The 16,080-nt window shown below is 42.9% G+C and overlaps 2 protein-coding genes across 2 annotated transcripts; one reads left to right on the forward strand and one right to left on the reverse strand.

The window, feature by feature from the left end:
• Window positions 1-1,421: 1,421 nt before the first annotated feature.
• Window positions 1,422-6,336, reverse strand: LOC144714786 (Endosomal targeting BRO1-like domain-containing protein). Its single transcript, XM_078589570.1, has 7 exons — window positions 5,642-6,336; window positions 3,393-4,343; window positions 3,139-3,228; window positions 2,747-2,815; window positions 2,530-2,670; window positions 2,408-2,456; window positions 1,422-2,113 (listed from the first exon to the last, which is right to left on the reverse strand). The coding sequence occupies exons 1-7, from the start codon at window positions 6,305-6,307 to the stop codon at window positions 1,566-1,568; spliced, it is 2,514 nt and encodes an 837-aa protein (XP_078445696.1). The 5' UTR covers window positions 6,308-6,336; the 3' UTR covers window positions 1,422-1,565.
• Window positions 6,337-13,163: 6,827 nt separating this feature from the next.
• On the forward strand, window positions 13,164-15,233 carry LOC144715257 (RAP release 2, galactose-binding-like domain protein, putative (DUF1997)). Its single transcript, XM_078590192.1, has 6 exons — window positions 13,164-13,448; window positions 13,531-13,721; window positions 13,877-13,922; window positions 14,144-14,226; window positions 14,547-14,663; window positions 14,835-15,233. Exons 1-6 carry the CDS (start codon window positions 13,250-13,252, stop codon window positions 14,904-14,906), a joined length of 708 nt encoding a protein of 235 aa, XP_078446318.1. The 5' UTR covers window positions 13,164-13,249; the 3' UTR covers window positions 14,907-15,233.
• The last annotated feature ends 847 nt before the right edge of the window (window positions 15,234-16,080 follow it).

The following is a 16,080-nucleotide window of genomic DNA, read 5'->3' on the forward strand; positions in this document are numbered from 1 at the left end:
CTCTCGCTTTATCTTCATTCTATATTTCCCATTTTTATCCTCCAATTTTATTATTTCTTGGATTTCATTTCTGTTGAGGTTAATTTTCAAGTCAGGATAGTTATATTATAAATGTTTATGTTAAATAACAAAAAATATTCATCAACATAAAAATGCAGCAATTCAAAGTTTGGGAAATAGTGTTATTATGATTTATAAGTAGTTTCTTTAATAAAAGAGATTTTTGGATCATATGAATGCATATTTCATTCATTAACGATACCATCTTCTATGGTGATATCATAAACTCAGAGTATATTGAATAACATTTCCTAATAAAAATATTCGAATAATTTTATCCAAGATATTATTTTCTCCAAGATAGAAAAATGTTGACCTGAAAGAAAAAATTTACAAACATTTTTTCCAAACATTTACATCAATTTTATTAAATGACAGACCAGGACATTGCCAAAAGATCAAATGTTTGATATAAATATGTCATTAAAATTCTGTTTATTTGAGGTCAAATTACAGAATTACGTATTTAAGTTTCACTTTAAATAGTGAGGATTCTTCCAAAGTACTTTTGATATCTCATGTATAAGTTGCAAAATCCAAAGTACATTACAACTTCATGCAATTTAGTTTGACATGCACGAAATTTATATCACTCATGAACTCAAAATATAAGCTGAATATTCTTTCAAATTATCTCCAAAAATATCAAAAGATTCATTCATAAACTTGGATGAATTCATCAAATATAAATCTCAAAAACTAAGTCCATCCTTATATTTATTCATTGGAAAAACTAGGTAATTCCATAAATATAAAATGAATCATTCATATCATAATTGACTCCGACATATTAATGGCAAAATCAAATCTTATGAACATTATTTGACAAATGATAGAAACAGATGTGTTCCTGAAAACTTGAGCTCCAAAATCAAATTTTAGACATGCCATTCTGCCAAAAAACTTATGGCCGTAAAAAATGAAGTTAAGATACTAACATTCCATTGTTCATATTGAGTAGACCAAGGTCAAAGTTCATTCAAAAGGGGACCATTCAATTTCTTGAAATAAAACTTGGTCCATAAATAAATCAAATATATACGACGCAACGGATATGCAACTCTGATCACAAAACAATTAAAGCAAAACTGCGTTATCGTCACAGATTCAAAATGTTTACAAGCACACTCAATTCCACGAAACATCCGTCCAGGCTTATACATTTACACATAAAGAATTGTACATACAAACCCATCGTCTACTAACTCTAGTACTTGTGATTACTTCATTCAGTGAAACTCGGGAGTTAAATTAGATCAAAAAATAATAAACTCAAGAATTTAACTATATCAACAACCAAGATGCAGATTTCTTCTTATCAGTATTCAAGTTTTACTGATTTAAACTTGATCATGAAACAATTAAAGCAAAACTGCGTTATCGTCACAGATTCAAAAATTTTACAAGCACACCCAATCCCACGAAACACCCGTCCAGGCTTATACATTTACACATAAAGAATTGTACATACAAACCCATCGTCTATCAACTCTGATACTCGAGTTTTATTGGCTGGGTCTACTGTAGTAGCCACCTGGCGAGTAGCTATAGGGCGGCCGCGGCTGCTGTGGCGGGGCCGCCTGCTGCTGGGCTGCTGCGGCGTTGTAGTATGGTCCGGCCCAACCCGGGTACGCCGGCTGGCCATACTCCATGCCAGGTGGCACCGCCTGGTACGGTGGCGGTGCGTAACCGCCAGGCCGTGGCTGCTGTGGTGGGTATGGGGGCGCGTAGGCAGCCGGCCGCGGCGCCTGCAGCGGTTCCGGCGGCATGCAGTATGGGTGGCCTTGTGGCGCTCCCGTGGCCGCGTAGCCTGAGCTGGCCGAGGGCCTGGCCTCTGAGAAGCTGAGAGACGACATTTTCTTCTGCATGGCCTCCACCATCTCTGCACACTGTAGGCCCCTCGTCATTACGAAGTCGTTGGTCTGCTGCTTCACGTTCATGATCGCGTCTTGCAGGGTGATGTAGAACTTTAGCCCCTCATTAATGTTCTCCTTGATCTCCCGGAATTTTGCTGCTGCTGCCGCCAGCTGCTTGTATGTCTTCTCCCTTGCGGCTGCAGCAAAAAGAAAAATAAAATAAAGGAAAAAAACATGTGAGTTTAGAGGATGTATTAAATAACTATAGTGCCCATTTTCATCAATCAAGACAAAAATCAAATTAATTTTCAGATTTGTTACATTAAACCAATAAGACTAGGGGCAAAGATATTGAGAGCTGTGTATTTCTGTAGTAGGTTTCAAGAAATAAATATTGAGATGAAATTTAAATAATGTAGGTGACTGTAAATTGATTAAATTAATGCGCGTTAGAAAATTCTAGGTTTCTGGGAGAAAGTAAATGTTTTCACCTCTGTAATCCTCGAGATTGAAAACTGCTGCAAATTCGTCATTTTGGGCCTGTCCCAGAAGAAAAATGAGCCTAAATGTACAGATAATATTTTTTATTTCTCAAAAAGATAGGACTTGTCACCTGTATTTGAAAGAGCAGCTGCTCTTGGGCTTCGATGTTTTGGGCGATTTCTTCGCAAATGGGCTCGTACTTGGCGATCTCCCTCTTGAAAAGATCCTCGTTTGATCCCGTACTGGACATCAGTTTAGGCAGTATATCGTCCTGAAGATGACATAATAAGACAAAATATTGGGTATAAGATGGAAAAACTAAAAATAATGATTATATAAAGACGAACCTTTCTTTTCATCTCTTTGAGCATATCTTCAAGGCTGGCCCTCTGCGCGCCAAGTGCCTCAAGTTGTCTCTGGAAAGAGAAACACCAATCAGGAATAGCCGATGATTTTGGTTTTCAGTTTTCCCCACACTTGCTTAATCGAGTTTGGATTTTCCCTTCGATCCATCTGCCAGACTCTAAGGCTGAGGGGTCCCTCCTACGTGTCTCTCTCTCACTCTTTCTCCTGCACTCTATCTCCTCTCCAATGTAGTACAGCAGTTAGGTTGTTTAAACGTTTTCAGATATTTAACAACTATTAACCCAGATAATTACTACCCTGTTCTGGACTCTTAGATAATTTTTTGTTCTAAGGAGATATTTTTCGGTACGTGCTGGTTTATGGAAATACTCACCAAGCTTTGTTTAAGAGCTCCAACAATAGCGTCTTCATTTCCATCCAGAGACATGAAAGGCCTTGAAAAACTTGGAAGAGCAGATTCTATCTGTAAGACACATTAATCTAAATCAGCAGGATAAAATTTTGCAGATAAATCCCAGAATAATATTTCAAAAACTTGACACATTTTAGTTATTTATAGATTTGTAGATCTGTATGAAATACCCACATAAATCAATGGAATCATTCAATTAGTTAGAATGAACTTACTGGCCGGCAGCTGAGAATTGCCATAAAGGCCATATTATCCTTTATAGCACGCTCAATTCGAGCATCACTGTCGGAGGCCTGTTTAATGTTCGCAGCAAATTTGTTGAGTCTGTCGTTCAAATTTTTTGTGAGGGTAGAAGACTGAGGTCTCGTCCACTGACTTCCAAACTGGACTCTAAACTGAGAATCCTCTCTCTCTTCTCTACGGAGCATATCTTCTGTCTGCACCAACAGCTCCTCGCTAACTCTTTTCAAATCTTTGAGCTGCTGCATTTCAGTTTCCAGCCCGGAGGGCCCACCAACAACCTGCACAGCCTCAACCTCTTCCTTAACATCGATTGGCAAAGAGAAATTCCCATCTAACGCGAGAATAGAGTCTGGCAAGTCCATTTCCTTTAGCTTTACCCTCGTGATTTCACTGCCTTGCTGCAACTTCTCCACTTGGTTACGAATAATGCTGTCAACCATCTCAGTGTACTTAGAAAGAGCCTTTGCGCTTGTGTCGGGTATTAGGGTCACAAATAACCGCTCCTTGGCGGCATCGAGGGCGTCTGCTAAATTTATGGGCTTGACGAGAGAGGCGCTCGGCAGAGGTTGTAAGGAGCCAGGAGGAGGAACACGCATTAAATACACCCTCTCGTTCTCCTTCACTGCAGTCTCCAGATTGCGGTTTAAATTGCTCTCTAGTTTGTTGACTGCATCAAGAAGAGGAGCGGCTACACCTTTAGATGCTTTTTTTGCATCTGTGAGTGCACTTATCCCACTTTTCAGCCTTAAAATTTCCTGTGCGATCTCCTCTTTCTCATGCAAATCCAGTCCGGCTCTGTAACAAGCCTCCGCATAGAACTGCGCAGATTTTAGTTGAACATGGGAAACCCAAGTACGGTCAAAATGCTGACTCAGCGGGGGGGCACTCAGAGCTGTGAAGGCTTCCTCATAATATAGACTTACCTGCAAGGACGAGAAAGCATTTTAACTTGAAGAATAAAAAATACCATCAAACTTGAAAGTTCTAAATAATAGAGTGATATTTATATTTCCTGGGAGGGTTCGGAACTGAGTCAACTCCAATCATCATCAACGTCATCTTGGTGATGAAATTTAGGGTGGTTGACAATGACTACGATAGGATCCTTGCTAGGATCCTCAACCTATCTAGGGGTAATTTCGTCATGATAGCCCACTAGGGGCATTATCGTCTTTCCCTTCCGTCTTGCCTTTCCCTTTAAATACGTGGCCCTCCTCGTTGGAGGGCAGGACATGAGTTGTTAAGTTGTTATTTCCTTTTGGTAGTCTCTCTCTCTCGACAACGCTCACTCCATCGAGCCATGTTCTCTCCGGTGATGCCCACTCCGCCACTCCTCTGCCCACACTGCTCCCTTCGGGGACGTCCACTCCGCCATGGTCAACCCCTTTCACGATGAAATTTAGGGTGGTTGACGATGACTACAACGATGATGCTGATGAGGATACTGTTGACTCTTGATGTTGATGATGATGGGGTATCACAAACAGTTGACACCATCCATAGACATCTGCCATAACGTAGTAAAGTTCTAGTTGAAAACAAACCCGTCAATGTCAACCACGGTTGAGATCCTATTGTTGGAATGAATCTCTTTTTTCTTTTGAAAGAAAAGTAGGGCAGACCACCCGGAAACCGGTGGTCCACCTAGAATGAATCTCTTAAAGGTGTAACATTCTTATTTTATCAGATTGCATGCTATAATATCAACTGAATACCCCCATGAGTGCCTTGCTAATGTGTGGAATTAAGTTATTTCATAAATATGGAAACATATGGGTAGAGATAGAACGCGAGAATATATTTTTACTACATTCGAGCGTTTTTGTACATCTAACAAGGGCACGACAGAAAAGCCATCATCGACGTGAATTTACAGCAATGTGGATTCATTCAGAAGTTACTTTCCTCACTAGAAAAAAATCGATAATTGGCTAATGTTGATCTTTCAAGGTGGTTGTTTAAACCTTGATTCAGAAGATGGATGCACTCTTAAAAAGTTGTAAATCATACAAAATGGAAAAGAAGGTTAAATTTTATAATATTCCAGTGCCAGAGGGATCTCATTATACTTAAAAAAGAAGCAACTTGACGCAAAACAAAATCAAAATTACCGTCTTGAAAATTCATTCAGGAGAAAGCAGGTAACAGCCCCAGCTTTGATAATTAGAAAGAATGCAAGCACGAAAATGAATAACAAACAGGTCATAAAGAAAATGTTCACCTGCCGGGCGATTTTGGAGCATAGACCAGGGGGCTTTGCATCCCCAATAACCTTCTCAAAGAAACATTCTTGAGCTTGAGCGAGCATCAGACGCTCGAGCATTGCAGCACACTCCGGAGACACATCCACCGTCGCAGAAGACCCAACAGCACTCCTAATTAACGCATTATCACGAAGAAACGCAAAGGCCCCAGCCGCAGCCTGGAACGAATTGCAAGCCACCTTAAGCCCAGCAGCACTGGTCCTATCAGCGGCAAGCGCGATCTGGCTGTGAACAGCGCCAAGGTTAAAAATCACAGCAGCCTTCTCCAATTGGATGTTCTGCTGCGACGCCTTCTTGTTTGTCTTGAAGGCGTCGTACCAAACAAAGGAGACGGTGTTGATATGATCCTTGTCGATTGAAATCGGGAATCTCGATTCCATGGCGGTCAGTGCACGGTAGTAGGATTGAAGAAGATCGCGACGAACTTCGGGAAGGGAATCAGAAGACTGAGGATTTTCCAGATCCGATCGCATCTTCCTCACTGATTCAAGATCATCTTCTTGATTCTGCGCCTCCCGCTCTGAGTAGTGGCAGGCGATGTAGTGGCGGAGAGGCCGGTAGAGATCGACGGACGTCGTCTTCTTCTCGTGGATCGCCAGCATCACGTTCGTTGCCGCGGCCATCTCCTCTCTTCTCTCCCCCCCTCTCCAAGGCAACTCTCGTATTTATACCCCTCGGATGTCAAACAGACGCGGATTCCGTCACCGGTACGTCACCGGTGTCCAGATCCCCATCGCCAATCGATCTTGACCGTCGAATGCCTTATCCACGGCTCGCTGCAATGCACTACTTTTCTGCTCGTGAAAGCTGCGGATTCGTTATTGGGCCTTCAAACTAGCCCATTATCTCTCTCTCTTTCTCCTTGCCCACTCCTGAAGGAACCGCCGCCGCTAATTTAATGCGCGTTTTTACGATTAGATGGATAGACAATGAAGGATGACGGATGACGAAGAGACCGAGTATAGTTGGACAAAGATGGATGACGGATGACGGATATAATGAGTGTGGTTGGACAAAGACTGATGACGAATAAAATGAGGATGGTTGGAGAAAGAAAGATGATGGATGACGAATAGAATGATGATGGTTGGAGAAAGAAAGATGATGGATGACGAATAGAATGATGATGGTTGGAGAAAGAAAGATGATGGGTGACGAATAGAATGAGGATGGTTGGACGAAGACAGATGATGGATGCAAATAGAATGAGTATGGTTGGACAAAGACAGATGATGGGCGACGAACAGACAGACTATGGTTGGACAAAGATAGATGTTGGATGACGAATGGAATGAGTATGGTTGGAAAAAGACAGATGACGGATGATGAATTTAGTGAGTATGGTTGGACAAAGACCGACGACAGATGACGAATATAGTGAGTATGGTTGGACAAAGACAGATGATGGATGACGAATAGACTGAGTATGGTTAACTTCTTACCCTATTCTCCCTAAAACCCTCTTCCAAAAAGAGGGATTGATAGATAGAGAGAGAGGGACAAGATAGAGGAAGATGAGGAATGAGACAGATGAGATATATATATATATATATATATATATATATGAGAGCTGCACAGCTAATATATTCCTTCTATTGGGATTTCTCTCTTATCTAGAGCTCCATTCCGTGTTAAGTGTAGGCTTATGAGATGAATGACGGATAATGTTCTGGATGGATGTTACAGGGCTGAAGGGCCACGCCCAAAAGTAGACCGGTTAGATGACAGGTTGATTGAAAGTAGACTGATTGAGCAGGGTTAGATCAAGGTATTGAGAATAATGCTTTGTGAACTAGATGACTGATGAAGGATATCATACTTTATCATCTCGTTTGTCCACCAACCTTATGATAGGGAGTGTTTGCCCACCCGATATCCCGATGAAACTAAGACTATTTAAAATACCATGTATCGGACATCTAGTATCCGTCTGGTATCAGATATTGAGATTCATGTTGTCGAGGTCAGGATGTGGTGGATTTTGGTGCCGGATATTGTATACCAAAATTTGTACCAAAAATTCGTATATGGTATTGATATCCGAGATCCAGATATCGGTTTAATATATAAACACATTGTTCCATAAGGGAGAAAATAAAAGAAAAAAAGTATTAATTATTTCAAATAAAAACTTAATTTGAAAAACACTACTCCCGAAGAATCATGTCTTTAATTGTGTTTACCTATCCATCCCGCTTTAGAGTTTCCTAAAACTGAATACAATTTGAGTTCATTATTCCTCCTACAATTTCAACCTTTTAAACTTAATTGAATGTCAATTACTCTACTTAACAATGATTAATATTAGTCATATGGAGAAGAAATACAAGTCATATGGCTTAATCACATATTTATAAGTACAGAGTAAGAAGAAAAATTATTTAAATTAAATTTCAATTTATACATCAGAAATTGAAAAAAACAATATGAGACACCAATTTCTGATACCGTCATCCAACCTTTGAGACAAACATAGATGGGGATATCAGGACAGATAACAGATCCTCAGTATTATAACCAACATATCCAATAACATCATTTGATCCCCCATTTAGAATATCTGCTACAACATCTGTCCTTATGTCATTAGATGGTATTGAGCTTGGGATGAGAAAATATTAGATAGAAATTCTAGGACATACACGCTCTGATGGAGGACGACGACGGTGTCGTCGTCTGGTCAGTACCGAGGTCAGGCTCAGGTACTAGGGGCTAGCGCGGATGTCGTCGTAGACATCGTCCGTCAATGTGGACCTATCGAGATGCGACTATGTGATGCGATGCAAGCCTTGGTGACGATACGTGCAGACTCCGACTCATGGGGTTCGCCGTGCTCCGTGCTCCGTGCTCTGGGGCAGGCGACCGATGACAGTGATGGTGACCTCCTGACCCTCGTTGGAGCGACGAAGGAATCTACGGCACCGGACGGATTAAATCCGTTGGAGCTCTCACGTAACGGATGGGCTTGGCCTGTACCTAGGGAAGACACTCTTTGGACACTCTCGTGTCCGTTTACCCTCTCACCTACTCTAACCCGCGTGCGGTGGAGTGCGTCCACAGATATACGACAAAAGATAATTTACAGGAGAGCTAGAGGAGTGAGGTACCTCGTGGCGCGTCGTCCCGCAGTCGTACGCAGTCGATGTGGAGTACCAGCTGGCGGGGTCGATGGAGCAAGGCCGGCGGCAACTCGGCGTTGCTCTACTGGCGCGGCTCAGGAGCGATGGTGCAGGAGTAGAGTCGGCAGGAGCGATGGCTCAGGAGCGCGCCAGACGGGCCGCGGATGTCCAGCGGCGGTGGGGACCTGGCGGTGGCGGCGATCCTGCGTCGGCTATAGCCTATCAGCGTCTTCACGGTGGCGGCGGCGCATCAGCCTGGTAGGCGGTGGATCCGGCGGCCCTTAGGGAGCAGCGGCGGCGGGGATCCGCGGCGTAGGGTTCCAACGGTCCCTGACTTGGTGAGGGCGGCGCTGGGCGGCGATCGCGTCGTGGAGGGCGGCGTCCCCGTGCGACGGGGCGACGACTCAAGGAGCAAGGGGCGACGGCCTCAGAGAGCGCGGGGCGGCGGCCTTAGGGAACGCGGGGCGGCGGCCCCGTGCGACGGGTGGCGGCCTCAGGGAGTGCGGGGCGGCGGCCCCGTGCGACGGGTGGAGGCCTCAGGGAGCGCGGGGCGGCGGCCCCGTGCAACGGGTGGTGGCCTCAAGTAGCGTGGGGCGGCGGCCCCGTGCAACGGGCAGCGGCCTCAGGGAGCGCGAGGCGGTGCCCCTGTGCGACGGGAGGCGGCCTCAGAGAGCAGCGGTGGCGGGAACCCGCAGCCTGGGGTTCTGGCGGCGGCGACCGCCGCCTAGGGTTCCGTCGGCGGAGTCCGACGGAATGGGACTCGGCGGAACGGGACTCGGCAGGACGGGACGGGCGACGGAGGTTGGCCCCGTTCCCGTTCCGCCCTTCTCTCTCTCACTCTCTCTCTTTTTTCTCCTTTTTTTTATTCCTTTCTCTCTTCTTCCTCTCACAAGAGGACGGGACGGGTTCCTTTCTTTTCCAAAAATTCAAAAGACTTTTCTTTTTAGGGCGCCCTCTCCTTCCCTTATGTTGGGAGGATGATGGGCCCTAAGGAGGGACCAAAAGAGAGGGAGCCCATTAGGAAAGGGGCCCCCTCTTAAGACCACTATTACAGAGTTCTTAAAACAAAACAAAGGGAAGAAAAGGAAGAGGGTTTGAAGGGGGAAATACAAAACGAAAAGGGCCCTTGCAAGGATAATGGCCTGAGAAAAATCAAATCTATCTAGATACCTTTGGCCCTTGCCTTGGCGGGCTGATCTGGCGGGGCTCGAGCCGACGGGTGTCGCTGACGATGGCGGGGTCTTTGGCGTCGTCTTTGATGGAGAGGGGTCTCGTTCTCCATCACTCTTCCACCGCCCAGACCATTGGACGAGCAGTTGTGCAATTCCAGGGCTATTCTTTTTTGCTTCTCTCTCTCTCTCTCTCTCTTATTTTTCATATCTTTGTCATCTCTCTATCTTTATCTCAACTCTCCTTCTATCGTTTCTTATAGTTTTTCTCTTTGCTGTCCATTCACACATTTCTCTCATGTTTCTAGTCTTTGTCTCTCGTGTTGCTCGTCTCTCTCTCGTCACTGTCATTCCTCATTTCTCTCTCGTCTCACACTCTCTCCCTCTCACATTTCTCATCTCTCTCTTATATCCATCTCATTGCTCTCATTTCTCACCTCTCTATCCCTCGTCTCAAACTCTTTCATAATTCTCATCTCTTTCTTTCTGTCACATTTCTCGTCTGGCTCTTATATCTCTCTCATTCATATTGTTTCTCCATCGTTTCTAATGTCTAGACCATATCTTGTTTCTCTTTCCTATTGGGTAGTTTTGAGTAGGGTTTGACGGTCCCGATCTGGTTTTCTTGCATGGACCTAAACCTTACCTGAAGTTTGGTCCGGTTCCAGTCTGGCCTTATTCGGTCCCGGTTCAGTCCAGTACGGGGTGTGGCGGGGATGTTGTGCATGTGGAGCCGCAGCGATGAGCGCTTGGGGCGGGTGATGGGAAGGGCGACACGGAGGGGGATGGGTAGTGCGTGGGACAGGGTCCGGTCCGGTCCGGTCCGGTTTTTTGGCATGGACCTAAACCTTACCTGAAGTTTGGTCCAGTTCCAATCCGGTCTTGTTCGGTCCCGGTTCGGTCCGGTTGGACCGGTCCCGGTCCAAAATGTCAAAGCCTAGTTTTGAGTGGTGTGCAGTTTAGATTTCCACCAAAGAACCACCTTGGCTCACCATGCAAGTGTTTTAGGGGAATGGGAAATTCACCCACATAAGGAAAATTTGTGCCCCAAACCCCTCACCATCAAATACTTATGATCATCTCACAGTAGGCTTGATGGACGAATGACGGACCATCATCTGTTATGTTCGAGTTCATCATCCGTCATTGTCCGAAGCAATGGACATATGACTAAACAAAATGACTTGAGTAATCAGTCATTCACCACAGATGACATACGACTGATGACAGAAATGACGGAACAGATGGCGTAGGATGTCTAATGCATATTTGGATGATAGAAGCAGTTATATGAGATCCATTGTAGATAAAGACGAGGAGCATGATCCACATCTTTGACACGGATGAGGACAATTGTATATGGGATAGGGACTTTTGTTGACGTGATAAGACAACCTTTGTGAATGGGGACAAGGACCACCAACAATTAGGATGAGACCATTGTGGAGGCAATGAGGACCAACAAAGATGTCCATCCTTGATAGAGACGAGATCATCAATGACTTGGATGACAACCATGGGCGATGGGAATGGCGGCCATCGATAAGGGGGAAGATGACCGCCAAAAATAAGATGACAACCATCATGGATTTGGATGATGACTATCAACAATGGGGATGATAACGTCAATGATGGGGACGTCCAGCATCACAAACAGGAAGCTAGAATGTATGTCCTTTATTGAGATGAAACTACATTGCCAACCGACCTGACGGAGTATGCATCAATCAAGTCCATGGAGAAGCAGGCCTAATTGCCTAACTATGATGTGGGCCTCAGAGATGGAGTTGGCTGGAGCCAGGCCAAGGAGGCCTGCAACGTGGCACTTGGTAGTAGAGTAAGATCAGTTGCTTTAAAGTCATCAAAACTAGTATAAAAATGAAAAGTATAAAAATGGTTTAGTTACTTTAATCTAGATCATGAATTCAGAATGGGAAGTATATTTGGTATTTCTAATCTGGCATAGTTCTTTAATCCTCCCCAACATATCTTTATATACATCAATATTTTAATTTTTAGTATCCTGCAAGAAAGTGCAATAATGTTATTTGCTTTGTTATCATTATTTTATCTGCTCAACAATATTGCTATTTTGGTATTATTCTGATGTGTCTGATATTTGTAATCATCATCTATTATCCAACCGAGAAACAATATTAGAACCAATATTGATAAAAATTATTGTTTTTTTTCTCGATAACGGATATCATGAATATAGTCCATGATCATTGGGATGAGGGTGGCTGTATGGTTCTATACAATTTTTGGAGAAATTGTTGTGCCCTGACATTCCATCAAAGATTGCGAATGTAAAAAGAGACATTTTGATTCATAGAAGTTCTAAAAATCGAGAAAAAAATCATAAATTAGAAATTGAATATATTTGTGCTATTTGTCGTCCAAGGACTGCAAATGTGACAATTTTTCATCCTGGCACAAAAAACCGTACTGTTCTTCGTTCGACAGACTAATTTCCATCTTGTACATCGTTCAAGGCCCAGGGGCGGTGCAATTTTTTCTATCCAGGTTGAAAAAACTGTCCTGTCCGCATCCGTGCACTATTCTCGATCTACAAATACATATTTCGGATGTCAATACCGTTAGTAGCACCCTACACCTAAGCGGTCTGAGAGATGACGATGACGATTGTGTCTCATCATCATCCTGACAAGGACAATGATGAGATAAAGATGACGACTCATCATCGTCATCGATGACGGCTAACACCACAGGTTGAAAAAACCGCCCCATCCGTATCCGTACACTTCACGATCTACAAATACATATCTCGGATGCCGGTACCATTAGTAGCACCCTACACCTAAGCGATCTGAGAGATGACGATGACGATTGTGTCTGACCATCATCATCCTGACAAGGCCAATGATGAGATAACGATGACAACTCATCATCGTCATTGATGACGGCTAATACTACAGAGTGAAAAAACCGTCCCGTCTGCATCCGTGCACTATGCACAATCTACAAATACAGATCTCTGATGCTGATACCATTAGTAGCACCCTACACCTAAGCGATCTGAGCGATGACGATGACGATTTTGTCTCGTCATCATCATCCTGACAAGGCCAATGATGAGACATCGATGACGACTCATCATCGTCATCTGTGACCGCTAACACCACAGTCTACACAATAGTCAATTTAGTTTATCGGCCCTTCAAATTTCAAACTGGCCTACTCTCTCTCTTTCTCTCTCTCTCTAATCATCAGCCGCACAAAGTTGGTGTTGCCGGAAGAACGCTTAGCTTGGAAGATGGCGGTGCTCTCCTCGACGGCGTGCTTCATCTCCGTCTTCAATCGGCCAGCGCCCCGCCGAAGCCGCCTAATCTTCTCTCCTCCACTCCGACATCGCCCAATTCGAGCGGGATCTGCGGTTCTTTCTTCTAATCGGGCTCGGTTTGTGGCCAAGCGCACAGAATCAACTTCAGTTCGGCAGCTCGATCGCCCTCTCGGTCTGTCCTCGACTTGAAAATCTCTCTTTTCTTGCGTTTTTTCATTGTTTTTGGTCTGATTGAGTGTTTTTTCTCGAGGTAGAGGAGTATATGAGCTTGCCGGCGAGTCAGTACTCGGTTCTGGACGCTGAGAGAATCGAGCGGTTGGACGAAAATACCTTCCGTTGCTTCGTTTACCGGATTAAGTTCTTCTCTTTTGAGGTCTGCCCCGTTCTTACCGTCAGAGTGGAGGAAGAGCCCGGTGGCTGCTGCATCCGGCTTTTGTCCTGTAAGGTGCTCTTCTCTCTTGTTTTTTTCTCTCGAAAGATTCAGATTTGTTTCAGTTATAAACCCTTTTTTAAGAAAAGATGAAGAAAAATACGAAAAAATCGTCTGATGTTGTTGGTTTTGATCCTTGCGGACCTTCGTCGCTTGATGTTTTGCCATAGCTGGAAGGATCACCGATAGTCGTTGCGCAGAATGAGAAATTCTCAGGTATAGTTTCTGAATTCCTTCTTTGATTTCAAGTTTTCCTGATAGAGTGAGATTGATTGGATATTTCCGGATCAAACTATTGAACGATTTTAATGCCGTGAATGAACTGAGATGTACTCTGTGCGTGTCAGAGTCCACGTTGAGAAATATTTAACGATTGCATACGATTTTGATCTCGTTATTTTGGAGGGTGTTTTATTTGTCTGATTTCGGTGATGTAGCTTCCATGGAGAACAGAATATCCTGCAATGTGGGATTAGATGAATCCGGAGCACAGAAACTCGTTACTGACACCGTAATCGAGGTAAGCTTCTCCCATACTGTCTCTCAGATCATGAAATTTTACCAGTCATCTAGCTGAATTTGGTGCATGAAAATATAATTCCATGGAACGATCAATTCGACCACTAAAATCTTTAAAAACTGGTAAATATAATATGTAATCATGGAAGGCAAGATTAGTTGTAAATTCCTCATATACTGCAGACTGCGTTTCAGTTAATAATTCTAACAATATTCATGCTAAGAATAAAAATGTTAAATATCGTTTTACCTTTTATAAAGTTATATGATCTCAATTCTGGCGTATCATCCCATATCTCAGTTATTTCTGTCTGTTTCTAGGTCAGCATCGATATCCCATTTCCGTTTAGGGCAATCCCTGTGGAGGCGATTGAATCGACTGGAGCCCAGGTTCTTGACCAGCTTCTGAAGATCATGCTCCCTAGATTTTTGTCTCAGGTTTGCCTTTGATTTATTTTTTAATGAAGACTCTCTTAAAATCTCCCCAAAACTTGCAATTTATATCCAAACTGATTTCCCCACTTTGACCCTCATCAAATTATGTAGACTAATTATTGATGCAAGTTATTTGGTTTCTCAAATGAGTTCATCTTTAATGCCACTGTTCAGCTAGTGAAGGACTACCAGGCGTGGGCTTCTGGGGACGAGTCTAGGCTACCGAAGGGGAATGGGGAGATCTGATCTGATCTGATCTAATCTGATCTGAAAAGAAATCAGAGTTAGGAATTTATCTTGTATAGATTGTTGGGAAACGACATCGAACGGTCCAGAATGGTCAAGGTGGCTCGAGGGCTTACATCAACGTCAGGCTAAGCTGGTCAAATCCTTTTGAAGTGATCAACCTGCTGGTCCAGGCCTGGTTTGTATATGAAGATAGTTTTATACATGCCGATCTCGAAAGATTACTCTTTGATTGCATTTGTATCGTGTCTTGGCCATTCATCTTCCCAATTTAGAAATCACACTGTTCTATTTGAGTTTTCTTCATTGCTATTTTCAAATACTTTACCCCTAGAGTGTTAATTTAGAATTTTAGAGTTAAATTAGTGAGAATCCGTTTCTGCTAATTTTCGAATTTGTTCAATCATCATTAAATTTTGTAGATTTGAGATCTTTCTTTTTTTATCAGGAAAATATTCCACGGTTTAAAATTAATGAAATTATATTATCATTTATTACTTGTTTTTTATTAAATTTGGCTTGCATATGAAACTATCTGAAAATTCGATAAACTTTAGAAATAAATTGTCAGAGGGTGTGATTTTACTTAACTATAAAAATACAGTTGGGCACACAGAGATGAATAGCTGTCGACAGAATGAGAGAAATAAGGTGTAACTGAGCCAGATTATTTCAACTAACTAAATAATGGCAACAGAGTGAGCACACTTCTTGTTAGATCATTTAACTTCCCACAGGAAAATAAGTATCTATGGTTTCTGTGAGCTTGATGAAAAGGGGACCCAGATGGAGTAATGAACCCTAGGTAGGTGCTGAAATAATTTTGGATTTAAAATGGCTCTTTCCAAGGGTGTTTCTTTTGAAATAAAAGTTCTTCGTGTGATCACATCATCACGCCATTGACACTATCACATTGAACTTAAGTTTTCCATATTTTATCAATAATACTTATACCTATAGAGCTTAAACACATGTAATATGAAAATATTGTCGAATATTTGAATTTGTGATCAAAGCTCAAACAAACCCCTGAATTTGAGAAATACTATTATTACTTTAATGCTTATTTCAGTAATCAAATGAAAATATTTCTGTTTGAATTATGAAGTCATTACATTAACACATCTATTTGTATACTGCTAAGTAATTCTTAATACATACCAGATTTATTGTA

This window comes from Wolffia australiana, chromosome 18 (assembly GCF_029677425.1).
Source record: "Wolffia australiana isolate 7733 chromosome 18, ASM2967742v1".
NCBI classification, from domain to species: domain Eukaryota; kingdom Viridiplantae; phylum Streptophyta; class Magnoliopsida; order Alismatales; family Araceae; genus Wolffia; species Wolffia australiana.